Below are 27469 nucleotides of genomic sequence, written 5' to 3'. Positions count from 1 at the left end.
GAGCGTGTGACCAGACAGTTATTTGTAAACTGTCTATATCTGACTGTGATGTCTGTTGCATCATCGGGAATTACAAGTTCTCTACAGGCCCACGAGTTAGAAAAAAAAGCAGGATTGTTTGTCAGACAGCTGGGAAGCTTCCTGAAACAACCCACCATTGATTTCTCTTCAGCAGCGGAAAGTGCCTCGTATGCACGTGACCTGGTTTCAATTAGGAAGTGTCGTATGTTTTTGTACTGGCCTACATGCTTGAACCACCCCATGTTTTAATTTGCACAAGCACAGTTTGGCTCAATAAATGTTTTTTCTGGTTTGTGAGAAATTCAGATCACAACGCAAAAAGAAAAAAACTAAAATTGGAATGTTTACTGTAAATTAAAATTACATTTTAAGTAATTAAATTCAAACTAAAAGACAAATAAGGTAGGGAGCCACATTTGTTTGAGTTAAATTTAGGCATTTAACATGGCTGTTAATGTTCATAAATCAGTATTGCCAGTGTGCTACATACAAACAAGCAAGGGTGAGTGACCAAATATCCAATTTTCTATGTATTAGATTAGTAAAATGTGTAAACGTTGAGGTAGCAACATTTTAAGGTCCCATTAGTATTAAACAAGAACAGTTTACAGATTATTTTCAAGTAAAGCTTATTACAGCTTTATCATTATCACCAGCAATGCAACCTTCCTCCCATAGTGGTAATGTCAAAGATACAACAGCAAAGACAAAGCAAGTTGTTTTTTTTACTTATCACTTATCCTATGATGCATCTTAATCACTGAAGTGCCTGTGAATGTAATCTCATTTACCTGAAAGGCTCTTCCTGTTTTAGTACAAATAGGCTGTTAGAAATGTAACATCTTCTTTCATTTAAAAATAGCAATTCCCAAATCACCGCACACTTGTTAAACGATGTTTTTGTTGTTGTATTTTTTTCCGTTTCATCTGCATTTCTAGTTCTCCAAGGAACAGCTCCATTCGCATGCCTCAAACCTCCTGTCCCTGGGAGTAGGTCTTCCCCAGCTTCTCGAAGATGGGGATTGGTGGAAAGACGGTTTGGTACGCCTGTCGGAAAAGAGAAAATACTTGGGATTCTGGACAAGCAAGGCTACAGCGTCATCTTTTCGTAAATCACTTCAGCTTGCACACCGAGTCGCACAAATACATTATTTACAACCCACAGTGCAAATACTGGAATTGTTGGCAGCTGCTATTCTTTAAACTAGTTCTGGGGTTTCTAATATTATCTTTTTTTTCTGATGCCAAATAAGAACACCTGAGGCCCATCCTTTAAGTTTAACCCTCCCTTTGGCATTCTGACGCCTGCTGCTTGCCTTCTGTGCCTCCTCGCACCCCCCACCCCCCTCTCTCTCATTCCGTCTCTCTTGCATCCGTTCACGAATCTGGGCTCAGCTGCAAGAACCAACCACCATTTAATTCCCCGCGCCATGGGTCTCTGCCTACAAGCAGCCTTCGAGGCTAGAGGCTTGCAGCATCCACAAACTTCCATCCACCTCCCATTTCCCACACCTCCGGTTATCACGGTTGGCTACGTACGGTGTGAAAGAAGTTCAACATATATACATTTCGAAGATAACTTGAATCTTCTTGTCTCCCATGGCTATTTTTGTTAGAAATTAAAACAAGAGCATTGTTTTAACAAAATGTTACAACCAAACTCTCACAAACGTACTATAATGAATAACCATTGTATGAAAAAAAGTAATACACGCTATTATCTGCTTAAAATAAATATTTTAGTTGTTCAACAACGTATTCCATTTTTTGTCTATTTTTATTACAGCTGTTATGCGAATATTTTGTTTAGACATTCATTTTAATAATATGTTGTACTCAACAATGTGGAATAGTGTTATACTCGTAATAGTTTATACCACATCGTGATGGAAACACTGCATTTGCTGATTAGTTTTCACATTTACAATAGTGTTAACAAAGATTGTATTACAAAATTGCTCATATATTGCACCCTATATGTACAACTTAATATGCATACACACCCCCATGTAATGGTATTTATAAACGTATAAGTAAACGTGTGTAAACACACACAAACATCTACTGTACAGTAAATCAACTATTGTAGCATAAGCCCTCTCTGCAGGGCTGGCATTTATGTGACCTTTTATATGTTCCATGTAAGCACACATATACAGTACTCAAAGACAAGCCTTTAACAGACTGTTGGGGAAAATGTTATTCGTGAGCACCTATGAAGGCCGGCACGGCAAAAGAGGTTGGGGGGGAAATACCACACACCCTGCTGTGTCTGTCTCCCCAGTGCTGATGTTTACACACAGAACACTCGGTTCTCATTTACGGCTGAGTCGACCTTGGGGAGACCCAGGATTGGTTGAAATATTCGCCACTGCCCAACTGCTGGACCCTTGTATGCTGCAAGTTGCCATGTGAGTGGTGAGGATTTTAACACTAATTCAGTAGTAGCTCAACGCTGGTACGCATGTGTTGCAATGAATGAATTACCTTTTCACAACACGTGTTCTTAAAATCAAATAATGTACTGTGTCTATAACATATTCCTTTATTCGTGTTTTTAATATTCCAACAAGAAAATTAAGCGTCCAAGAACAGTCACTTGATGTTCCAAAAGCCATTTTTGGGAAACATAAATTATAGCATAAATGCATTATGAGTATCCAGACATTCAATCACGAAGTTATATATGCTACATATAACAAAGGCCAATTTCACTGACATTTATTGAATCAAAATTAGTAAAGAGTCTTTAAATTTGAAACTGTTCAAAGTTTATATTTATTTTCAATGTTTTTTTTTCTCCATTTTCGATTATTATGTGAGAGCGCTTAAAAATTACATTTTGCACATTCTGCAAAGGGCATCATGAGAATACGATCGACAACTTCATAGTCGTTTGGAGATTTTATTCCAGAATATTCATACGTTACCCTCGAATTATTGCATCGGTTGATCAAGTAATTGCAACAAAACTACGAATAATAAATTATTCGTTGGAAACAAAGTGTTATATTTTCGGCAGCAGCGTACATCTGTGGAGCTGTGCGTTGTGCTGGAGAGGCTGAGTGCGTTGCTGGAGGTGCGCCGTGCTTAGAGGTGTTAATCAGTGGGGCCACACACTGCTGTGGAGGCCACAGCCCAAGCGTTAATGATGGATGCCGGGAGTAAAACAGTGACCGTGAACTCTGTTCTGCTGCCCACAGCACCGGCAGGTAATTTTAGCTCCATGGGCGACCACGGGCCTGGTCTCCACGGCAACCCGGGCCCTCCCGGCCTTCTATCTCTAATAGTTCTGCTTGATTCCTGCCCCAGAGGAAGATTTCCTGGCTAAACAGTATATATCATCAGTGACTGGTAATTATACTCCTAGACACATGCAGATGTTGGGATCAGAGGCTGCGTGAGAATCAGACGGAGCACCAGATTTCGTAATGATGTTATTTGCATGTTCTACAATACTCATTTGTGAACTAATTGGCACTATTTATGGGTTGCTCACAATAAGTTTGTATTTAGTATCCAATAATGGTTTATAAATGAAACACTAGATATATTTGCATACGAGTAAAATCGCAATACAGGAATGTATTAGTCGATGTAAAAGTTAGAATCTCTGCTTGTATATAAACCAATACAATGGTTTTCTGAGCTAAGACGTTTAGCATATATATTTCGTTTTGTTAACAGATACAATTGTGAAACTACTGATGTTGAATAATATGGTTTTGGAACAGATACTTTAATTTAAAAGACTAAATGGTTAAAATAATAGCATCAACCTATCCTCCAATCACTCTGACATTGCCAATGAGTTATAAGAGAGGTGTGAGGGTCTGGCCTACCCACCCAGTAAATGCTGACTGGTAGGCACAAAGCACCCAGGGCACTGTCCTCATTGTAAAACCACTAGAAATTATATGTGCACCCAAGTATTAATTGCAATAATCTTAATCATTATTAAAAGGTAGCTTTTTAATCACTGTCTGGGCACTGCTGACAGCGTCCTCAATCACGCTTTGTGGTCCTCAGGAAAGGGCAGATATAGTTACTGAACCTTCCAAACTCTGACTTGCTCTTAATTCCTAATTCTTTTGTAACCTACAGATAACCTTCCACATGCAGGATTCTTGTTAAATGGTTTGCTGGTCAGCATTTTATACTGTATGAAAAAACGTGTGATCCATCGTGTGATCCATAAGAAAATGTGTTTTAAAATGACATCTGACAACTGTTATAGAAATGCAATTTTTACATTGACACTTGAGAATAAAACGATACAAAATGTGATGCGAGTCGGATTGAGGACAGTTGTTTGACCACAAATACAAGCTATGCATATTTAGTGTGTATCAGCACATGACACAAGGCTTACTTTATTGGAGATGATCTTGTTAGGCTGCTCATCCCGGAAATGCTTGCTACCATAAGGGATGTGGCCGTAGTCCGAGGACGTGTGGAGAAGTGGCTCGTACTTTCTGTTCTTGTGAGCACTGACGGCGGGCAAGAATCTGGGAGAATAATGAAGAATGTTATTACCAGATTCAAAAGTCATGTTATTTTATACAGCACCATTTTATTTTGGAACACAGCTACTGATGGGTTGTTTTGTTGGTGCATGGGCTACCAATTCAGCTGCAGAGCCTGCAAACGTCCTTGCCAATGGAGGTCACGAGTGCTTAGTGGTAACCACTGCCTGAAGCACATCAGATAGCTCGAGAGCTGTGTTTATCGGGCACAGCCATTCACTGGTCATTTCATATTGCTTCAAAATGATTTTCATCATAAATTTTTTTATCGCGCAGTGCTGTTTTTTTCTCACAATAATGACTAAATTTAGTTTTTCAATTTTTTATGACAAAATGTACTTATTTTTGTAAACGGGGTAACAATAACAATAATCAAAATGGCATTATGAACGTTGTTAGTGAAACACTAAAAAACGTGTACAGGATGAAATATACAGCATGCATCATCATCATCCTCGTCATCAACAACACTTATGAAACCACCCCAGCCTCATGGGGCCACTTGCACGATCCATCATTTGTGTGGGAGTCACTGCCTCCCTGCTGTCTGTTGTCACTGCGTTCAGAATGTGTGCACGCATGGGATGTTGGGACTAGGAGCCTGTAAGTTCATCCTGCGTGGCTGGTAAGTCCTTTAATACACTCGAAACCAACCAGAGAACAATGCTACACCAGTAGCTGGGATACAGCAAAGTGAAGTCAAGCGTGCTAGGAAGCAGAGAGAAAGTGTGAGGGTTGAGCATACTGGGTGTCGGTGGCATGCTTCCTCCACTCTTCCCTGCGGAGGACTTTGGGGGCCTCTTCCAGGCACACAAAGGGTGTCGCCACACGCACCGATGGCTCGAGTGGCTTCTGGCGCTGCCTCCAAACCACCGCAGGATCTTTAAACGGGCCCTGTACACAAGTGTTTTACCCCCCCCACACTTTAAATACTGAGCAGTTTGGTCACACTTATGTTTAAAAAGCATTTTTGTACTTAATAAAAAAAAAACCTGGTCATTTGTAGCTACACTTTTATAGCCTTGTATATGTGAATTTTAATAAATATTAAACTAAAATAGTGCGTTATATTACCTATTATACAGTTGTTATTTTTAAAGGCATATTTCAATTAATTTGACTCTTTGAATCAGGAGCTTAAAAAGTCTGTAACAAGAAAAGTAACACAATTGTAGCACATAACTGAGGGTATATTCTGCATGACAAATGAAAACATCTGGAATGGTAGCTGGCATGGCATAACGGCGATCGAAAATTCTTGCTGGCAGGGATTTCAGGCCACACCTGTGGTTTTGGAGCACAGATGGGCGGCAGCGTCCGTGGCGGATGCGGGGTTAGTGTCGATTTTTCCATCCCAGCGCTCTCTTCCATCATAGCCAAGGGCTTCCTGTGGCTCAGTGGCCTCGCCTGTAACAGCCGGTACTCCATCTCCATGGGGCACGGTAGGAACGGCGAGTTATAGATCCCAGCAATCTGTAGGGAAACGTGTTTTCCCAATAATTCATAATCCACGTATAATGGCAAAGGTAAAAAAATTCAGATGTAAATGCTGTTCGGCTGCAATGTGTTAACTATAAGACACAAGCACCAATGGCCAGGACACATAAAATTTATTATTAAATAATAGTTATGAGTTCCATATGCATTGTCAGCTATTTAACTAAACTGTGTTTCATATTAACTTTATTATGGGTGGCTTGAAATTAATTTGTACAATGAAATTACTAACAACCCTTTCCTTCACTTTATAATATTCAGATACCATTTAAATTCTAACATATGTGTGAAAAACCATACAAAATTTATCCAACACATTATTTTCCCAATTACAGCCAACGAAAACAAAAAGAGTACAAGTACCATGACAGCAATAAGAGGTCAGCAAATTTAAAATGAAAACAGACAAATAGAGCACTGTGGGACATATTTTATGCAAAATTAATAGACATGGAAAAAAACAAGAGGCATTTTAGTTGTGGGAATGCTGCACCACAGTGTGACAGCTTTTAGCTATCTGCCTGTCAGCCTCCTTTTATTTTTCTCGCAACTGTCATGTACAGGAAGTTCAAGCAAAGCGGCCCACTCAGGATGCCGCTGTTCCCAGTGATTTGTAAAAGCGAGTGGCGACCCCGAAATATTGAGATGTAATCTCCAGAGGGCCTCGGCCACTAATGGCTTCCGGTATGCTCCTCCGACTCCACCTCTGCAGCGGTGGCAGCAGCAGGCGACACGCTCCTGGATAAAGGTAAATGAGCTGTAAAAATTTTGATCGAAGCAGCGGAAATGAGTGATGCTTGGGGAGCACATGTGTGTGGAGTGGAGCAGAGCGGAGGCCGGGCCACCACACGCGCTGGGCCTGCCCCCCAGCAAACAGCTGTGCTCCAGTTGTTTCTTCTGATATGCGGGTACAGGCCAGCCAGCCCATCTGCCAGCGGTCACTCGCTAACCCCAGGCTCTCCACAATGCCACTGCGCCTTCTTCAAGTTCCTATGACGAACTCGCTTGGGCTGGGCTGTCCCAAGCCATCTAGCTCCACTCAATGTTCATCCCCTTTAGCAATATTTTGCTTTTGCAAACATTGCAGACACTACTCCATGTCGTTTTAACTTTAAAACACATTATTATCATTGTTACTAGTTGTTATCCGCTGGATTATTTTAAAAATGGCAAGTGTACATTAGGCATATGTTTGCGTAGTAAAAAAAAATGCAATAATCAAAAGTTATATGAGTATAGAAATATCTACTCAAAAATGGTAATCTAATATAATTTAACACAATAAAAATCAGTCAAAATTTAATACAAAACAACAAATTCTGAATGAGTAAAAGGCACTCACTTTTGCAACTTTAATTATGAAAGTGATTTATGTGCAATAACACTGGGAAGACTTATTTGTCATAAAATACCGTAATTATGTTTTTATCTGATACAGCAGGCTAATTGAAAGTAAGGTGTGATGGTAGATAATGCAGGCTCATTACAGCCTGAAGAAACACAATCTAATAAAAATTGAATTTATCAATAATAATGTAAATGTACTCTGAACTAGAGAGATATGCCAGTTAATTAAATGCGCTGGCTGTTCATTTTGTGAAGAGTTGCTGCATTACTGTAATACACACGAGATATTTTGGCAGGCTTCCACTTCATAAAGCAAACTAAACCCAGCAACAATGTAATTACCATCTTGGATGTCCACATGAAATAACACTTAGAACAATATTTTATTTTACAAATTACTGAAGACATTTAACCCTTCAGAGCTCAGCTTCGCGAAGGCTATGAGCCTTTGACCTAAAATTTGTCTATTAGTGTTTTGCAGAATGGAATGCGGCACATAATTTTTTTTACAAAAAACTGGATCTCTAATTGTCAATATCTTAATGATCCTTGAGAACATTTTAAAGCATATAATGATTTACTTCCCCAGCTACTTGATTCTAGGTAATGGTTTGATTCATCATCATCATCACGATCCATGAGCAGATAGCCTATAGGTGTCCACTTCACATTTCGTCATGTTTCCACTTTCCTCTGTCTTGTGCCAATGTGCTCAAGTAGTGCAAATCTTTCTTGAACCAATCTTCAATTCAACAATGTATTATTCTATTGTCTCATTTGTCCTGTGTCACATGTAATTTTTGTATATTTGTTGCATTAGACTAAAGGCATATTAGCACATAGTTTGCAAATTTTGTGTGTGTACACAGTAAATAATATATTTTTACATGCACAATTTGATGCACACATCTTAAGCCTAATAATCTATTTCATTTGATTAATCATCAAATGCCTAGAAATTATGCAATCTCCAGCAGTTGATTGGCAATATGGGTGCACGTCACGCCAGTTCTACCTTTTAAATATGTACTGTACACAAACTGTATATATGAATAATTGTTATTATTCATGTTTTCAACGTGTAGGTTTTAATATGCTAAGGCTATAAATAACTAAAAAAGGTGAATTCCTTAGGTTTTCTAAGATGGGAGTAAAATGGTGCCAATCACATGGAATTTGCTTATTTGAAGGGTACGTGGAAGGAGGTGTCTGATGTCACCTGATGGATGTCAAGTATTGTGATTTTACTTACCTGATGAAAGGTAGGCTGGAAATAGGTGGGGTTTTTTTTCATTACTTTATGGGTTTCATTTATGTATTGCATTGGCTGCCCCTCCACGAGTGCTAAGCAGGTAATCTGCTTGCCTTGCATGATAGATGCTAAGCAGATGTTTTTTTCTTCCTTACTCAAGTGCTAAGCAGGTACTGGAGTGTATTTTCATTAAGTAAGTGCTAACCAGCTGAAGTGCTTTCTCTGCTTGAGTGACGAGCAGGTGGTGTGTGTTCTGTACCTGGTGATGCTGAGCAGGTGGTGTGTGTTCTATACCTGGTGGGTGCTGAGCAAGTAGTGCGTCTTCCGTGCTTGGTAGTCGCTCTGCTGCTCAGCCGTTTGCAGGGCAAGGAATTGCCGATCTTGTGACTGGACGGCTGCATATTCATCCAGCTCATTCCTGCATTTAAACATTTTGGACGCATTCTTTTGAGGTAAAAAACTCTGTTGCTTCTACATTGGTGTGTGTCACCTTAATACATTACATTGCTTTACAAGCATAACGTCATGCATAGTTGGGCTAACTTTACATTTTCTGCTGTTCATCTCGGGTACTACTTTGCAGATATTTTTCATTCGGCTGTTTATTCATTGCTATTTCTGACACGATGACAAGTTTCAGAAGTATAGCTGATGGCATTGTTGTTGTCTCATAAACGAAGCTATTGCAGAAGAGCCACTCGTCAATGTTTTCGATAATTTGGTTGTATGAATATGACCAATTGAAAAAGTTTTCTTATTCCCATTTATCGGTGTGGCACTGGTTAGCTTTGAAAAAGAAATCTACTGCATTTCTATACTATATATTCATGGGTCTTTGGGTAAAGTCACGTAGATAGGTTCGAAACATCGTAGTTTTTTTGTTATTTTCTTTGAACCTATGTATATACGTGATTTTACCAAAAGACCCAATAATATTAATTCCTGCAGTCACGAAAGCTTTAAGTCAAGATTTATATAATCTATGTTATATTCACCTTTATTCATGTAGAAATTGATAAAGGTGTTATTTATTCACTCAATAACATGTAAAGGTGTTGCAGTGGTTAGTACACTGCACTATGAACTTGGCGACCTTAGTTTGTTTCCAGCTATGGCTATCAGTGGTATAGGATATCTTAGATGGTCCAGGCCCCCCACCTCACCAATCCACACTGACCAGTATGGCTAAATACACTGTCAAACAATCCCCACGACCAATATGGTGTGCACTATTTAGATATATAACTATTATTATTTTTTGTACTGTAGAACACACACACACACACAAATAGCTACTTAAATGTATTGAAACCACCATATAGGGTATTTTGTTGTCAGTGAGACACCATAAACAGCTCGAATGGGCAATACAGTCGCCATAGGCAATTTAAATGCATCACTGTCACCTAATACACCGTTGTGCAATTAAAAAACATCAATTGTAGTTTGTAACTATTTTCACTTAATGTTGATAAATACTCTATGAACATTACAATTTTATTTACATTATTTATAGAAAACAAAAAACCGTCGCAATAACATGTTACAGTGCAGTATTATCCGTTGTCATTGTTTTTAAAAAGGATATTTTTTCCCAAGATTAATTTCCATTTGAAATTTCTCAAAAATAGTCTGACGGTTTTATGAACATTATTCCTACAAATGACTTTAACTGTGAGGGCTTTCATAAATATTTTGATAAAACAACACATATATATTTCCCCACCACTGGGAGCTCCTTTGCCACAGAAGTCATTTAATAAAAAGTGTGAATGGAGTTAAAGCACTACACAATGTCAGTGGTTTGACAACCCAGCTAAATCAAAGCAGTAACTTATTTGTCCCCATCAATCACCTGCCACGAGATACAGAACATCCAATAAATTGCCATGGCCCTTGGGTGCAATCCCCAGGGATTGGACGAGAAGTGGTGACTTGCCCTCCCTTGCTTAAAACCACCGATACTTTCTTAAACTATCCTCATTTTATAATGAATACAAAATGGATGTAGACCCTGTGGAAGTAGCACCCGTGCCCTTTATTTACATGTCAAGGCCTCTGAATGGGTTGCATATTTAAGTCCTTGTCTGAACACAGACCCCCATTATAGTGTGGTCACTCTAACATTCCCTTGGTATCTTGCCCAAGACTCCTTACCACTCTTGGTATATTCACCAACTGGTATACATAGAATTTCAGATAACAAAACGCCCTCGACAGAAATTGGAATGGGCAGAGAAACTGAAGGATAATTTGTCACGTAATTCCCGCATGACTTCCTCACGGCAGAGCTTATTATCAAGTTTTTAATGTCCAGTAGGGTACGATCTACAGCCTTTTTAGTTCCACAGTGATATCTGAATGTTTCTAAAGAGAACACATCTCTACTGTTGAGACTCAAATACCTGTGGATATATAATATTGTAAATGATAATTCACTGTATATAATATGTGCTATCACATTTACAGATATATTTCCGGATTACATTTTTATCTTGCAAATGTTAACAGTAAAATCCCTATTTCCAATTGGTTGATATTTAAGTTAAGTATCATGAATTTAAAACGGAGTATATTTAAAGCAAATTAGAATGCAAGTCTATGTATATGTTAATTCTGACAAAGTATGAGGGGTTGTATGATGATGATGATGATAAAAAAAAGCATCCCATTGAGCAAGCTCTATTTGGGAGAATGTGGAACTGATGAATGATGTTCTGCCACTCGGTCCAGGGGAAATGTGTTCCACAATCGCAGGCCAGAGTGGGAACACGAATCCACCCAGATAGCCATCGGAGAAGGTAGGTGAAAAATGATTGGCTCCAACCGCTGCAAAATGGGCAATTATTGCGGTGGGCACAATAAAACACAGGCAGACACAATAAATTGCGTCAGAGCTGTTTAGCAATCAGGCCAGCACATTTCGCTTATCTGCAAATCGATCGGTGAAGAGAATAGTCGCGGTATTTTCAATTTGCCATGTTGTTGGGACAAAGATAACAAATGGGAGGTTTCAGAATCTCAGAATAAATGAGCTTTTTATTAATATCATGACTCAGCCCAAAGAAAATTGAGTTTCTAATCACACACTGCATAGTTGAGATAGCAAAATATATCTGCCGCTTTTGCAGGAGGACTAACATTGTGGCAGTTTTTTTTTGCCCGGTGCTTCATCCAAAGGGGGAATCCACTTAGTGTGGTTAGTCACCTGGGCATCCTACACTTTTGAAAACCAGCCCCCTCAAAACCCTGCCCTGCAGCAGGCCACTTTATAATCTGATACCATGTTATTACATGACAATGCAGGTGTGTTCTACAATACGATAAATAAGTGATTCACCCACCTGATGATCTCATGCTTTATAGCAAGCCCATCAAGATAGTTCCTCAGAGCATAGTAATTGTGCACATATTTCCGAACGTAGTAGCCACGCCATATTTTCTGGATCTGTCAAAACAAGTACAGCATTCATGCATTTAGTTCTTTTAGCATATATATAACAATTTCAAGTGGTGCATGCAAGTACAAAATACGTAAATGTCATTTGGATAAAATTGTTACTGTAGCCTTACCTTTACAGCCATCGCATTAAAAAAAGCCAACTTCATCTTGAGAACAGCTTCCTGCAAGAATGATTCCAGTAAAAGTAGTTCTCAAAAACTCTCATTGACCGTGATTACTCATGAAATTATTTTACAAAAAGATTGAGGTGAGCACTCTACTTTTAAATGTATCAAATAATGAGGTGATACATTGGCAAGAATGAACAAGTGCCAATGACAAAATTCAACACATTTGTCAATATTGAGATAAAAGGAGAAAAAATATGAATACGTGACATTTTAGGGAATGGCCCTACATCATAGCTCAACTTTTAAATGGTATATTACTAACAACTGACATGCTACACTTATTTCTGCGAGTCATATATATGACGCATACATTTCTAATATTAATATATACTGGAAAGGCTAAACCCACCAGGAAGTAGTACATTTTCACTACTAAATAAATGTAACCAGTATGGTTGTGTTACTGGTAAATAGTGCATATATTCGCACTGCAATATAATTAGTCGTTGTTAAACTCTGTGAATGTTGCTGGGTCATGGTTGTCTTAGGTTGAATTGGGTGGGAGGTTAGGCACGTGATTCAATTTCCAGGGTCACGTGACCATTGGACGAGTTACGAGATGTATTCCCGAAGGATTTTGAAGAGAGGGAGATTTGTATCGAGGGGCCAATTGAGATGCCAGCACGTTGATATTACCTATTTTCCCGCATATAGCCCGCATACGCATATAACCCGCAGACGCGTATACCCCATAAAAATAGCGTTTTGTGTAAAACAAATTTCAGATAGCCCGCACCTCCATATACCCCGCATGCATTCATATCTTTAACGTCGTTACCGCAGCTTAATTTCATCATATTAATACAAAGTTTATATTTGTAATACATTCCACTATCAATTGTTAACATTAAAATCATAACGTGCACAAACAACACAAACTAACTGGAAACGAGTGAACATAAAACAGTAAATAAGTAACAAAAGTAACTATCCAATAAATAAATAACACATAACTGGTATATAAGTAAGCGTACTGTTAGGCTTACCAGCATTCGACCTCATCATATTACAGCTACTGGACCGGTAGTTACCCCTGTACAGTTTTAGCACTGGTAGATTGCGCACTGCGCAGACAATAGCAGCACTACGGTAACGCCATTGCCTCCTGGCAACAAAGCCATTGGAAGTTTGAAACAAAGCTCATGGTCGCGACTGTATAGTGCTCAGCCAATAGCAGCGGCCTAAGGGACTCAGCAATTATGATTCCGCGTCTGGTAGACGCTTGTTAAGGCCCTTCCCATTGTGCCATCCATAGCCTCAGCTGAAACTTTCGCACCCCCCTACAGCCACTGAAAGTATTACGGCAAACAAAGTGCACCCACTTCAAACATTGTCGTTTCATTGTACAAACAATTCGAATCATTTAAAACGTGATAACATGTCCAATTTTAGTGTGAGTGGTTTATTCAGTAGTGCCTTAGTCAAAGGTAAGTGTTGCATAGTGGATAGTCCTACCATGAAAAAATTAAATATTTTACACACGTGTAAAAATTTTTTGGGATAACCCGCACCTCCATATACCCTGCAGGGTCTTGTTTTGTTTGTAAAAAGTGGTATACCCCGCGGGTTATATGCAGGGAAATACGGTACAGGTACGTTGGCGTGCCTGTGTACTGTGCGCCGGACAAATAGATGCCATTTTGGACCCTCATAAACCTCTCGGAAAGTCCTTTGGTGCACGTGGATGGTGTTGGGAGTGAGAGCGAGTCGTGTCACAGTTGACAGGGAACCAAGGAAAGCAACGTAGAGTGCTACCAAAACTTTTATTTCATCATTTATTGATAACCGCCCTATGTTCTCGATAACGATCGCAGACAGGATGGATGGAGGGAATTTTGCAGGGGTCACATAAAGCATACAAAAATATTTTACTTTAATAAATACGTATGCCTGTACGTATTGTACTTGCTATTATGGGTGACATCCAAGGGAAGCTTCTGTTTTAACAACGTTTGTCTGCATCCACACTTTTTCAGAAAAAGGATTACAAACATATTGGCAACGAAAATGGACCCTTTTGCCAGTATCAAAGTATAAAAAAATTATAATAGAATTACCCTTTCTGGCAATAAAACAGGTGTTAAGATGTTCAAACGCCAAATAGAAACCTAGATTCTATGGTTCTTTCAGTGAAGTCACATAGATAGAAAAAATAATAACAATAAAATAATAAAAATGAAAATAAAGTGAATAAAAAATAATAAAAATATCACGACGTTTCGATCGCAACACAAGCGGTCGTCATCAGGAACAGGAAGATTAGCCTCTGAGGGCAAGCTGTTTATAAAGGTTTAGAGATGGGCGGGGCAGCTAATGTTAATGTAGGAGAAAGCTCCGACACCGGCAGTCGGTCTACCCCAATCAAAGAGCTGTTTATAAAGGATTTAGAGATGGGCGGGGCAGCTAATGTTAATGTAGGAGAGGGCTCCGACACCGGCAGTAGATCTACACCAATCAAAGAGCTGTTTATAAAGGTTTATAGATGGGCGGGGCAGCTAATGTTAATGTAGGAGAGGGCTCCGACACCGGGAGTAGGTCTTCACCAATCAAAGCATTGCACCTCGCTCCACACACCCACACTGCTGACGGTGGAGGTGGACAAGAAAACACAAATCAAGTCATGACCCAAAGTGGTTGATGACATCTTGCCAATGATTGCTGAGTTTAAAACCGTCGTCTCGGTTGAAATTGTGTCTGTATATATGGATGGCTTCATGAACAAATCTTTGTTGATAGCCAGTCGGCTTGCAAAGTACCATCGTCTTAGATAAATCAATTTCAAGTGAGCCAGCCGCATTAAAGTAATGATCAGCCACGGCAGAAGCATTGGTCCTGCCCTGTTTCAGATCTGCCTTATGTTCATGAACAAGGTCCGAGACATGTTGTTTCTAAACCTTTATAAACAGCTTGCCCTCAGAGGCTAACCTCCCTGTTCCTGATGACGACCGCTTGTGTTGCGATCGAAACGTCGTGATATTTTTATTATTTTCTATTCACTTTATTTTTATTATTTTATTGTTATTATTTTTTCTATCTACGTGACTTTACCGAAAGAACCATAGAATATGAATTCCTGCAGTCACGAAAGTTTTAAGTCAAAACAGAAACCTTTTTAAAAGGAATGATGTCTGCATTAGCCACACAAACTTGTGCTGAACATGCAAACAAACATGCTCTGTATTCTTTGGGTCGGAGAAATCTTGACTATCTAAGCTGTGGGGGTGGCCATTGTATTGTGAGAGATTAGCATGTCAATGTAAGGACATAGGGTGGATGCCTGGATGGAATCTGTCTCAAATTTCTCGCCAATGTTTTCATGGAGAAATTTGAGACAGATGCCATCCAGGCATCCACCCTATGTCCTTCCTTGTGGAAGAGATACGTAGATAATACGTTTGTCATCTGGCCACATGGCCTACCAGCTCTGGACAATTCTTCAACCGCATCAATTCCATACACCCAGCCATCAAATTCACCATGGAGGTGGAAAAGGATGGCAAGTTACCATTCTTGGATGTTTTAATTGAAAATAGACCTGATGGCTCAATGGGACACTGTCTACAGGAAAGCCACCCATACAGATGCCTACCTCAAACCTGATTCCCACCACCATCCATCCCAGAAGAATTCCCTCATCAAAACTCTACACCATAGAACTCGTAGTATTTACGACCATCATCACCTAGCCAGTGAACTGGAGCACGTACACCAAGCCCTCAAGAAGAATGGATATTCAGACTACACAATCTGTAAAGCTATCACCCCAACCGTTGGGAAAGAACCATCTGAGGACCCAATCAAAACCATCATCTTTCAATACATAGCAGGGGTCACCAAAAATATTTCCAAAATCATGAGCAAACACAAGATTCAGGTATGATTCAACACAGTACATAAATTCGTCATTTGATCCCATCTGTGAAGGATGTGATCCCTGACATGCAATACCCTGGTGTCTACAAATTAAGCTGTGTCTGCGGCAGCAGTTTCATTGGGGAAACTAAGCGACATGTCTCGGACCGGGTTCGTGAACATAAGGCAGATCTCAAACACGGTCGGACCAATACCTCAGCCATGGCTGATCATTATTTTAACGCTGTGGGCACACGAAATAGATTTTGCCAAGACGAAGGTACTATGCAAACCCACTGGCTATCAGCAAAGATTCAAACTGAGCAATCATTGGAAGGACATTACCAAGCAGTTTAAGTCATAACTGGCTGTGTTGTTCCCTTCCTACCTACCTATGTTAGCAGTTATTTTCGACTCTCTGAGTTACATTCACGAACACAGCCACCAAAGATGGCGGCTTGCCATCTTTCCGAGCTCTCTCCGAGCTTATATTTACAAGAAAATGTCTTACATTTACATGCTAATCTCTCACAATAGAATGTCCACCCCCACAGCTTAATTTGTCAAGATTTATCCGATCTTACATTTACATGCAAATTTAATCTCTAGCCCCGCCCACTGACCGTTGGGCTAGATTCATCTCAAACCTTTATAACTCCCTGCCTTAACAGCGCTCCCGCCATATATCTTTTCCTGCCTCAGCTCTCCCGCTATATTTTGCACCTGATAACGATTGCTTGTGTTGCGATCGAAACGTCGTGATATTATTTTCATTATTTTTCTATCTACGTGGCTTTACCGAAAGACCCAAAGAATATGAATTGCTGCAGTCACGAAAGCTTTAAGTCAAAACATGCTCTGATAATATATGCATTGTCTTTTAACCTGATTGGCCTACATCTTATTTAGGGCATAGTCTCACCAGTGTCAGACAAGAGAATGCCAAAAGGCAAGCTGCAAAATGTTTCAATTTAGTGTTTGAACATCTTAACACCTGTTTTATTTCCAGAAAAGATCTGTCCAAAAACAGCTGGACAGCATTTTTCTTTGTCTGTTGTTAAAGCTCCTTGTAGCAGTGAATGCCAATGAACACCAGTTAATATTCGTGGTAGTGGTTTTCGTTTAATCGGCTTCTTCCTGAGCATAAGATCCTCATTAGAGGCCGACCGAAATTCGGTTTCGGCGCCGAAAGTTGGCAAATGGCCTCTTTCGGCATAGTTTCGGTTTCGGCTGAAAGTACATTTTTTACTTTCGGTTTCGGCCGAAAGTATTTTTTTTACTTTCGGTCTGGTTTCATTTTCGGCCGAAACCAGAAAAATTCAGTTTCAGTCGGCCTCTAAACTACACGCGCGCGCGCGCGCATGCGACTCCGGGCAGCAGCGGCGGTGGTCGATGGCAGACGCTCCTCACTCTCTCCGGCGATCGAAAGCAGCGCACACACGCACACTCAAGCAAGGATGGGGGTGAGAGGGATGTGGTGGTGGTGGGATAAGACAGACAATGGAGAAGAATAATAAAAAAATTACTCCCCCCCCCCCCCAAAACCACCAAACTAGCGAGCAGCAGCAGCACACGCGTAGCCAGCACTCGCAGCATCAGCAGTCCACCAGGAGCACTTTTGTTTGAGCGGCTCAGAGGCTGGGCTCCCACAGGCAGCTTGAGGCACGCACCACACACACATGCGGGCGCATGCACGCACAGCACACTGAGCAGATTATAGCAGCGTGCTGATGCCAACAGTGTGCATACGCGCGCGCGCGCACACACTCACTCATCCACCCACCAGCCACACAATACACACCAACCCACCCACCCCTCCAATGATCCAATTCACCCCATCCCACCTCCTCCACATGGGTTCCACACAGCAGGAGGGGGCTTGGGTGTGCGTGCGCGCGAGTCTGTGACGCGTCTAGAGGCCGACCGAAATTCGGTTTCGGCGCCGAAAGTTGGCAAATGGCCTCTTTCGGCATCGTTTCTTTTTCGGCCGAAGCCAAAAAGTTAACTTTCGGTTTACTTTCGGTTTCGGTCAAAAGTCAATTTTTTACTTTCGGTTTCGGCCGAAACCAGAAATTCAGTTTCGGTCGGCCTCTAATCCCAATTAGACGGGTCCTCACCATTGGACTCAAGGAACTCCACCACCTCAAACTCATGATGGGGATTTCCCACCACGGTGGTACGCGCTATGAAGCGTGCACAGTATGATGTTACTTCGCAAAATAGTACGTTTTCACCGCGTGCATTTATAGTAAAAAAATTGTGCGAAACATGTTTGTGCAATTTTTTTAATTGAACGCATATGCGAAAAGTTATACTTGTAAATACATTTTTGCGGAATTAATCAGCAACATATATGCGAAACAACGCATAATGCGACAACTTTCGCGGGGGATTCCTGTTAACTGTACACTCTACCTCAAAGTACATCATATGACTCTTCTCAGACTTACATACAAGCAGCTGGATAGTTCTACAGTACTAAAATGTGTTTGTTATACATTACGCAGACATGACTTTGCTTGATATTTGTAAGTGGAAATTATGCCACATAAGCATGGCTTTTGCCACTGAATACCTGAAACCTCTAACAGGGTTAATGAAGGCCCTGTGCTCTGGGTGAACTTTGTACCTTAACGATGGCCCGAAACACCTTCCGGTCCCCGTACCCTCTCCAATGCCTCTGGATAACTGTTGCATTTTCATGTAAGTAGCTGCACAACTCAAAGCAAATTATAAACAAAAACAACGTTGGGTTAGAACACGTTGTCTTCATTATGAATATTACACTGACCAAAGAGTGAAAATAATGCAATTCCAAGTACAGTATGGTTTCACCTACGCTGAGAAAAGAATACATGACTGCAGATGGTGGTATGAGGCTGTGTGAGAGTACAGAAAGACAGCATGGTGGTACCATTGGCGCTGTGTCAAGTTGGGAGTGGTAGTGACATGAAGATATCTGTATGAGGTGATATGAAGTTGAATGAAGGTAGGCAGTTGAAGATGGCATGACGATGGCCCAAGTAAAGAGCTAGCGCCAGACGATCGTATGGAGTTGTTAAGATGTGATGGCCTGGAGCCCTGTTGAGTTATGGATCTTCACTGTAAGTACGAGTTAATGGCATGTAGCTAATTGTAGATGATAGCACAACGCCGGTGGTGGTGGTTGGTATGTGTGTGACGGGGCGAGTGGCATGTGTGTGTCACGCTGGTGGTGGCGGCTGTATTTGCCTTTAAGGCGAATGGGCGTTGTGGTGGCCATCCACCCTCTCGTGTGTCGTGCTGGTCTTCGTAGGTGACCTCTAACGACAGGCTATATGCGCGTCACGATGTTTATTGTTGTGTGTGTGTGTTATGTGTGTGTGTGTCACAGCGCTGACTGTAACTGGCGGTATTCATGTTTCTCACGACGGTGGTAGTGTCACCTTAGTCAGTCGACCCGTGGCACCTGCTGGGTCTGTCCCGTGACCCTCCTGCCAGCGGGCGTTCGACACTTCACGTGGCCTTAAAGTGCACCTAGCCTGGCACAAGCGCCGTGGAGACGTCACCGCCACTATAGTGGCGAACGAACGGCGGTTGTTGCTATTGTTGTTGTTGGTATTGTTGTGTATGTCACGGCTTACCGAAGGTTGGCCCGCACCCTGCACCCTCGGAGATGGGCTTGGAGCCTCACGGCCGCCCTGTGCTCCAGGTCGCGCTGCTCCTCTGCCACCCTGCAGAGATAGCCCCGCACACCGGCACGGTCACACCCCCCCCACTCCTCCACACATCCCGCGCGTCGCTCTATCGTTGCATCCCCTACTCACGGTGCCGGCAGGGTCAAGTGGTGGTGGTGGTGGGAGTACTACTACTACTACCGCAAGGCCACGTCACGGCGAGGCGTGCGGCCGCGACCCCGTCGACCCGTAGCGTGGACTCTTCACAACGGCGAGGGAATGTTGACGGCGAGCGGCCACGAACCGGCGCACACGTACGAGGCGTGTGGGGGGTGGTGAGGGAGCGGGAGGCCGGGAGGCCAGCGTGGGGGGGTGGGGGAGGGTCGCCGCGGGGCCCGCCACGTACCGGTGCCGGCGGTAGAGGGCCGCCAGGGTCGCGTCCATCGCGCCCGGCGCCGCCATGGCCGCGTCGTTGTGTGTGGACGCGCGGGTCTCCATGGCGACCGCGGGCGCTGACGTCGTCATCGTCGCCGCGCGGCGGCGGCGTCGCCCGCACGTGCGGTTCGTTGCCGTGGCGACGGAGGGGGGGGGGCACAACACAGGGGGGTGGGGGGTGGTGCCGGCAGCATCAAGGTACCACAGCGGTGTCAAGATCGGCCTCTGTGGAGGAGGCTCGTGAAGGACGTTGCTGCTGCTGCTGCTGGGCAGTGGAAGGCAGTCGCCCTCCAGCAACAACGGGAGGGCAAGAGGAGCGACGCTCACAACAGCGAGCGAAGCGCCGGGCGGATAAAATAGAGCGAGTTGGCACAGCAGGGGGGCACAGTTGATGGTGCATCGGCCAAGCAGTCATCTCAGTCAGTTGACCCGTGGCACCTGCTGGGTCTGTCCCGTGACCTCCTGCCAGCGGGCGTCCGACACTTCACGTGGCATTAACGTGCACGTAGCCTGGCACAAGCGCCGGTGGGGACGTCACCGCCAATTGGTGGCGAATGGCGGGTAGCGTAATGTTGATCAGATTTTTATTTATTTATTGAGACTGAAAGAATCCAATGAGCCGTGAAGCGCTTTTACAGATGTCAAGTCGGCGGGGCGGGTCAGAATGTTCCAACAACAGTCTAAACACAGACCGGTAGGAGTGCAAAGTATAGTAAAGCTAAGCAAGTCACTAAAATAGATAAATGGATAAATAACTAAATAAGGCAGATCTCTCGCCTTCTTCAGCAGTTCTTGCTGTGGTTGTCCCACCTGATGACGATTGCTTGTGTTGCGATCGAAACGTCGTTATCTATTATTTTTCTACCTACGTGACTTTACCGAAAGAACCAAAGATTCTGGATTCCTGTAGTCACGAAAGCTTCAAATCAAGATAGATAAATGAATTTAATAACATATATGAGTAGGTACAAATTGCTTCAAGTACGCCAATTCCTGCCAAGTTTTTGAACACCAAACGTAAGCTTGGGCAAGGCAACGAAACAACGACAGAGTCCCAGACCGCACCAAGACAACACACACAGTCCCTCAATACAATTGCACATTAAAATGTAACTATCGATACACGGGAAAGGATCAAAGTAACAAATCACATTGGCAAATGTAGTTGTATCCGGCACTAATCTCAATCAACAGTCGCGCAGCGGGGTGGTGTAGCCGCGTGAAGAAGAAGATAGCAATGATGCTGTTATGATAATCAGGATGATGACGATAATGAGTTACGCTGATGATTACTGACAATGACTGGAAAATTAAGATGATTGATGATGATAAATGAAGGCGACGAATGCTGATGACCAATAATTTGATAGTGATGATGCTGCTGGTGCAACTCCTCAATACGTTCTTCAAGAACACTGGCCTAAACATGAAAAACAATAGGTGACGTTTCAGGCAATGGCCCTTCTTCATAGCGCGTCATGTGCTCGCACAAAAAGCAGTGTTATTGACGAAAGTTTTCAGTTCTTTTTTTATCTTGTTGAGCATAGGGATCAACAACATCAGCCCAGCTAATGGGAACGCGCTACTTCACAAGGAATTGCTAAATAAAGAAGGATGCAAAGTGAGGGATCAAGATAAGCATGATCAAAACAAAAGTGACGTTCTCAAAGTTAGCTGAACAATTGAAGGTATCTGTAGCTAAGCAAATGCAGGGGTTTTTGCTGAACTGTTGAAGGTATGTGTAGGGGAACAATTGAAGGCATATGTAGCTGAACAATGGAAGCGAGATCACTTGAAAACACTTCAGCATGCGTATACTTCAATATAAAATCAAGAGATCAGGATGTGGCGTTGTTTGTAAAACTGACCTTGAGAATGAAAAATACACTACCCATGTGTCCAAAGAAGAACGTGTTTAATAAGTGCACATTACCTGGGTATGCCATGGATCAGAAACACGGACAATGACAAAATGGAACAAAAGCTGAAAAATGCTAAAAGAAGTATGGAGCGATGCATGCTTTGAATTGCATTGAGGGACAGAAAGAGGAGCACACGGATCAGAGAACGCAAGTTAGGAACGTCATTTTGACAACAAGTAGACTTGAGCAGGTCACATTGCTAAAAGGGATGGCTAGTGGTGGAGACGAACAACAGAGTTGTGGCCAAATGAGGGAACACATCAAAGAGGGTGTTGACCGTTGAGATGGAGTAAAGAAATCAGCTTGTGTGCCGTAACTAGATGGATTATTGCATTGCAATACTGTGATAGCAGTCTTTGGTGTTGTTGTTATCCATGGTTGCTGTCTTTACAGATGTTACCACTGTGGTCAATGCATTTGATCTTCAGAAATAAATAAAAAAAATCACCCAAAGGCAGCTCATGGGTGCCCGGTGTTGCGTGCATTATTTTTTGGAGGGAACAGATAGTGGATCACCACGGGATAGAGATTGGTGTAGGATGGTAGATCATGGGTTGGTGGATCGTCATCATTTGAAACAGCAGTATTATCGTCATTTTCTTCATTGGTCATCAAAATTCGTCATCTTAATTTATCATTACCATCAATCTATCATAATCTTAATTTTCCGTTGTCATTGTCACGATTATTTTGATCGTTTTCATCATCAATTATAATAATCCTGAATATCATTATCACAGCATCACTAGCATCTTCACATTCAACCTTGTTTTCATCATCTTCATTATCATTATATTCTTGGTTCTTTCGGTAAAATTACGTAGAAGGGAAATAATAAAATTATAAAATAGTAAAAAAAAAGCCAACTTTTTTCAAATTTTCTTGCTGTGGGTTTCACACCTGATGATGATTGCTTGTGTTGCAGTCGAAACGTCGTGAGAATTTTATTGTTTTATCTTTTTATTATTTTATTGTTTCCCTTCTACGTGACTTTACCTAAAGAACCAAGAATATGAATCCCTGCAGTCACGAAAGCTTTAAATCAAAATGAATCATCATTATTGTTTACTAGTCACTAATTTTGAATCTCGGCTAAGGGTGGAGCAACTCCTGTACACACATTAGCCTGGGTGTTTTTGTGTTTGAGGAAAACGGGGCCTGATTGGTAGGCTTGACCCATCGACAGGGTGAGTATTCTGACATAGCCCTTGGCTGTTGATTGACTGTGGAGTTTTTTGTGGAATTGGGCTTCATTCCACATGGCAAAATCCGGCCAAACAATACTTAATGAATTAGGTGGAATTATTTATTGTGGAATTTTCAGCGATTGCCAGAATTCTGCAAAAGCATTAAAACACTGTATATGAATTGGGCCAAATCTGTCTACACATAGAACATTTTGCATTTCTTTTTTTAAAAAAAATACATCAGACAAGCAATGTTCTCATAAAATACCCATTCTTGTCCAATATAATGTGTATCTTAATGGCAGTAGGCAATGCTTGGAGATTCAACCATGCACTTTACACAAATGCCTCGGATCTTAAAATGTAAACTGTCATTGTAGGTAGGTACAGAATTTAGATTTGGTGAAGACAAGTCTGCATTGTGTTTTAAATCGCAGCCCAGTGACTAACTTCATAGGCTGCAGTGATACAGCATTACTCGTACGTGAAGCATTACATGTAAAAGCAGCATATGGAAGATGAAAGTGGATTACTTTGCAGCTAAAGGGAGGGGAGGTCCTTGCAATCTCTTCAATTGTGTGAATTCACGAGGTGGGTGTAGCAAGTTCGGCCGGGCAAGGCTTTACAAATTGAATCCAGATCTCAGTGCAGAGGAGGCGAGAGATCCGTCATTTCTGTGAAACGTCTCAAATGCATCAATGCAAAGAGAGCAGGAGAGTGGATAAAGGGGCACCACCGGGTATTTATTGAATGATAGCAGTGTACGTATACTCTTGCACCTTGTTCACTAACGTATGGAAGCTGTGACAGTCATTTTGGATTTTGCTTGTAACATTTGGTTTGTATCCCTGCAATGGTGTGGACAGCATTTCATCGTGCAATTTTGTGGAATTAAAACGTACAAAAGAGACTCATTCTGTGATTGCAGACGTATTGAATAACGATGTAAAAAAAACGAAAATTCCATTAGATGTACGGTATTATGAAAGGAATGTGTTGCTTAAGATGTGATCAGTTGGACCGTTAAATTACCGTATGCGATTTTCGATGACGATTCTGGGCTGCTGTAATTACACAGGCATTTTATTGGTGACATCTTTAACAGACATTTCAGAATCCAAAGGGCCATCACTGCAGTCCCTGCAACCAGACTGCTGTGGCCTGCTCCTTACTGGCAATTAAATCCATAATGAAAGCTGGCTACGGATGTCGGACAATTATACGGGCCGTAAACTCCGAATAATTTTAAGGGGAGCTGGCCACATTTTTGCTGCTTAAGCAGTCTTGGCCATTAAAAGAGAGCTTTAGGGCTTTAAGACGCAACAATAGATGTTGAGTAACTAAGTAAAATAGATGGTGGCAATTTGTTCCATTAGGTGATATGTATAATGTTGCCCCAAAAGTAAAAAAGGAGGAAAATGTCAGATTTTTGCTAATATTTCTGATTGAAATATATTTTTATGTTTTCATCTTTTTTCTGTATCTGGTCAGGTGGTGTTGTGACAATACACTTGACTCAAAATTATAAGGTTATGAGCTCAAATCTCAATCCAGGTTTAACTCAGCCCTTCATATCTTTATCATCCTGCCTCTGTAGTTGATATAATAAGTACCATTCTGTGGGACATAATCCATTGTTTTTTAGGGGCAGACTCGTCAAGGCTGTGCAATTCCACCACTGGATGAAAACACCAACATACAGCACCACCCAATGTACATTTTAATAGAAAGCATCTTTTTTTGGTAAAAATTGCACACTTATTAGCGCATTGCACTATGAATGCAGAGACCTGAGCTTGATTCTCAGCCATGGCTAACATCAGTGGCAAATTCTGTCTGAACTAGTCCTGGGCCCCCTCTTCATTAATCCGCACTGACCAGCATGGTGAAGTATGGCCAAATAACCCTCATGACCAACAACACAGTGAGGGGAGACCTTCCAGCAGGGGATTGACAAAGGGCTGTAAATTATTGTTGCAATTTAACTCACAGCACATGGTTGAAGTGTGATGCACTCTGCTGCACTGTGAAGCAGGCGTTGAATGATGGTGATGATGATGAGTATGCTTAGCCAGCTTAAATTGTCTCATTCATTTGTTTGGTGCAGAGATGTTTGTTTTACAGAGAAAACCTAAGGAGCAGAGGTCATCTGCAAGGCAGTCACCCTATCAGCAGAGGTCAGTGATGTCTCAACGATTGTGAATTTTTTTCTGTAGCCAGCGGCTTATCCACTGTGTCTGCCTCCTTTCTGTAAATATTAGATGCAAATTTTGACCTCGGCCAGGTGTAGGTAAATCAGATGTGCTTTCTGTTATTTCTTCTAACCATTTGCAACAATTTTTGAGCTGCAAACTATTATAATATTTTTAATATAATTTGGGGTACAAACTACGTAATTTGTATTTTAATATTTGTTTGTGTTTTAGAAGTTAACTGTATCACTATCATTGGCAACAATAACACAAGCATAATGTATTGATATTTAATTGTACTGATTTTCTTTGTATATATTTTCATTATTAGCAATACTCTTTATGCACTTTGTTTTCTGTCAATAATTTCCTTCCTCTGTTTTCTGTCAATAGTTTTGATGTACAATAAGTTCACTGAACAATTGAAGATGTATGTTGAAGAGAGACAGCCAGAAAAATACATCAGAAAATATATACTATGGCAGTTATTGAATGCGGCCTGGGGATCAAAATTATGAAATCAAGAGGCAGACGCGAGCAGGTTGGAGTGCTTTTGGAAGAAAAAAAAACACTTAATAACGGAATGCAACTTACTAACGCGCTTACAGAAGAAAGTTTGTTATAAATGCATATTATCTGCTATGACATATGGGTCAGAAACGTGGACTTTGACAAAGAAGATGGCTCAGTGCCGCTTGGAAGTGTATTATTAAGTAATGCATCGTTTAATTGCATGCCTGTTCAAGTTATCATATATTGAGTAGCTGTGACTAACCCAACAGGTAATATGTACTGCATATTTCCAGATTAACATAATTCACTATAAATTATACGATTACATTAACTCCCTCTGATCTTCGCACCTGATAGGCACATAGTGATGACATCATCTTGCACTATTTAAGTCCGGAAGCAAGAATACAACACAATTATGGCAAATCGCCTGATGAAACTGGTTGTAATCACCAGCGAAAGGTCGTGGTCTGAGCTTGGCTGTGTTTCACTCCAGCGCTGTCCTCGAGACAGTCTGGTCCCTTCACCTGATGAAGGTCGCTTGTGTTGTAGCCAAAACGTCGTGATTTTTGTTGTTTTATTTTTTACCTACGTGACTTTACCGAATAGAACCAAAGAGCACCAGTGAAACGTTGTACTCAAATTGAAAATGTTGTGGGTTTACTCTCCAACACACCGGTGTGCTGAAGGAAGTAGCCACGAATTGACATTTTTTTTACGTGACAAACATTAATAATTGGCTATGTCGGGTGATGGTAGGTTAATGACACATTTATATTTACGCGATCTAACCCTCAACCATTATTATTAATATTATGAAAGAAAATGGAACAAAAGGTACTTACTTTATGAGACCTCCTTACTAAAAGGTGCTTAAAGAGGCATGGTGAGATGCAATCTTTGAATTATTCTGACACTGAAAGAGGAACATATGGATCAGGAAACAAGTTAGAGACATAATTTTTACTGTTAAAAAATTAAAGGGGCTTGAGCAGGACGTGTCATTGGAAGGAATGATGGCCGGTGATTGACAGGAGGTATGTGTTTTTTCACCTTGTAAGGCCAAATGAGCTACATAGCTCTTTTTTAGAAGCAACCTGGCCACAAATGGTAGCCCAACGAAGTGGCTTATCACGTGGAAAATGTAGAGCAGCCAAATACTCTGAACGCATGTCGATTCTAAATGTGGAGGGAAAAGCCGGAGGTCCTGGAGAAAAATCCACACGACTACGGGGAGAGAGACATGCAAACTCCAGATATACAGGCATCAGGGTCAAGATCAATCCCATGATCTCCTGCATACCAGGCGAGGTAGTTAACATCTCGCCATCGGAGTGGCAGCCAAAGGAAGGAACGTTCCCTGGATAATGGCCGATGTGGAGATGGAGTGATTAATTCAGCGCAGGAAATCAGATTGTTGCATCTTGATAATGTAA

General features: G+C 41.5%; 1 protein-coding gene across 1 annotated transcript; it reads right to left on the bottom strand.

Annotated features, from left to right (window-relative positions):
* Nucleotides 1-342: 342 nt before the first annotated feature.
* Nucleotides 343-20300, bottom strand: SPATA17 (spermatogenesis associated 17). Its single transcript, XM_032947665.2, has 10 exons — nt 20191-20300; nt 19752-19841; nt 18758-18839; nt 12217-12267; nt 11988-12091; nt 8938-9061; nt 5832-6020; nt 5293-5441; nt 4394-4529; nt 343-1068 (listed from the first exon to the last, which is right to left on the bottom strand). The coding sequence occupies exons 1-10, from the start codon at nt 20280-20282 to the stop codon at nt 991-993; spliced, it is 1095 nt and encodes a 364-aa protein (XP_032803556.2). The 5' UTR covers nt 20283-20300; the 3' UTR covers nt 343-990.
* Between the last annotated feature and the right edge of the window lie 7169 nt (nt 20301-27469).

Source organism: Petromyzon marinus, chromosome 6 (assembly GCF_048934315.1).
Source record: "Petromyzon marinus isolate PM22_M1 ecotype Great Lakes invasive population chromosome 6, UKy_Petmar_22M1.pri1.0, whole genome shotgun sequence".
NCBI classification, from domain to species: Eukaryota; Metazoa; Chordata; class Hyperoartia; order Petromyzontiformes; family Petromyzontidae; genus Petromyzon; species Petromyzon marinus.
This window is presented reverse-complemented; position numbering and strand designations above follow the sequence as displayed.

Bases quoted from the DNA above. Each gene is read 5' to 3' on its own strand.
- SPATA17 (XM_032947665.2), bottom strand. From the start codon at position 20,282: ATGGAGACCCGCGCGTCCACACACAACGACGCGGCCATGGCGGCGCCG. The intron at 12,092-12,216 runs GTAAGGCTACAG...TTGTTTTGACAG, and splicing joins TTAATGCGATGGCTGTAAAG to ATCCAGAAAATATGGCGTGG. The intron at 5,442-5,831 runs GTGTGGCCTGAA...ACTTGTGTACAG, and splicing joins TCTGTGCTCCAAAACCACAG to GGCCCGTTTAAAGATCCTGC.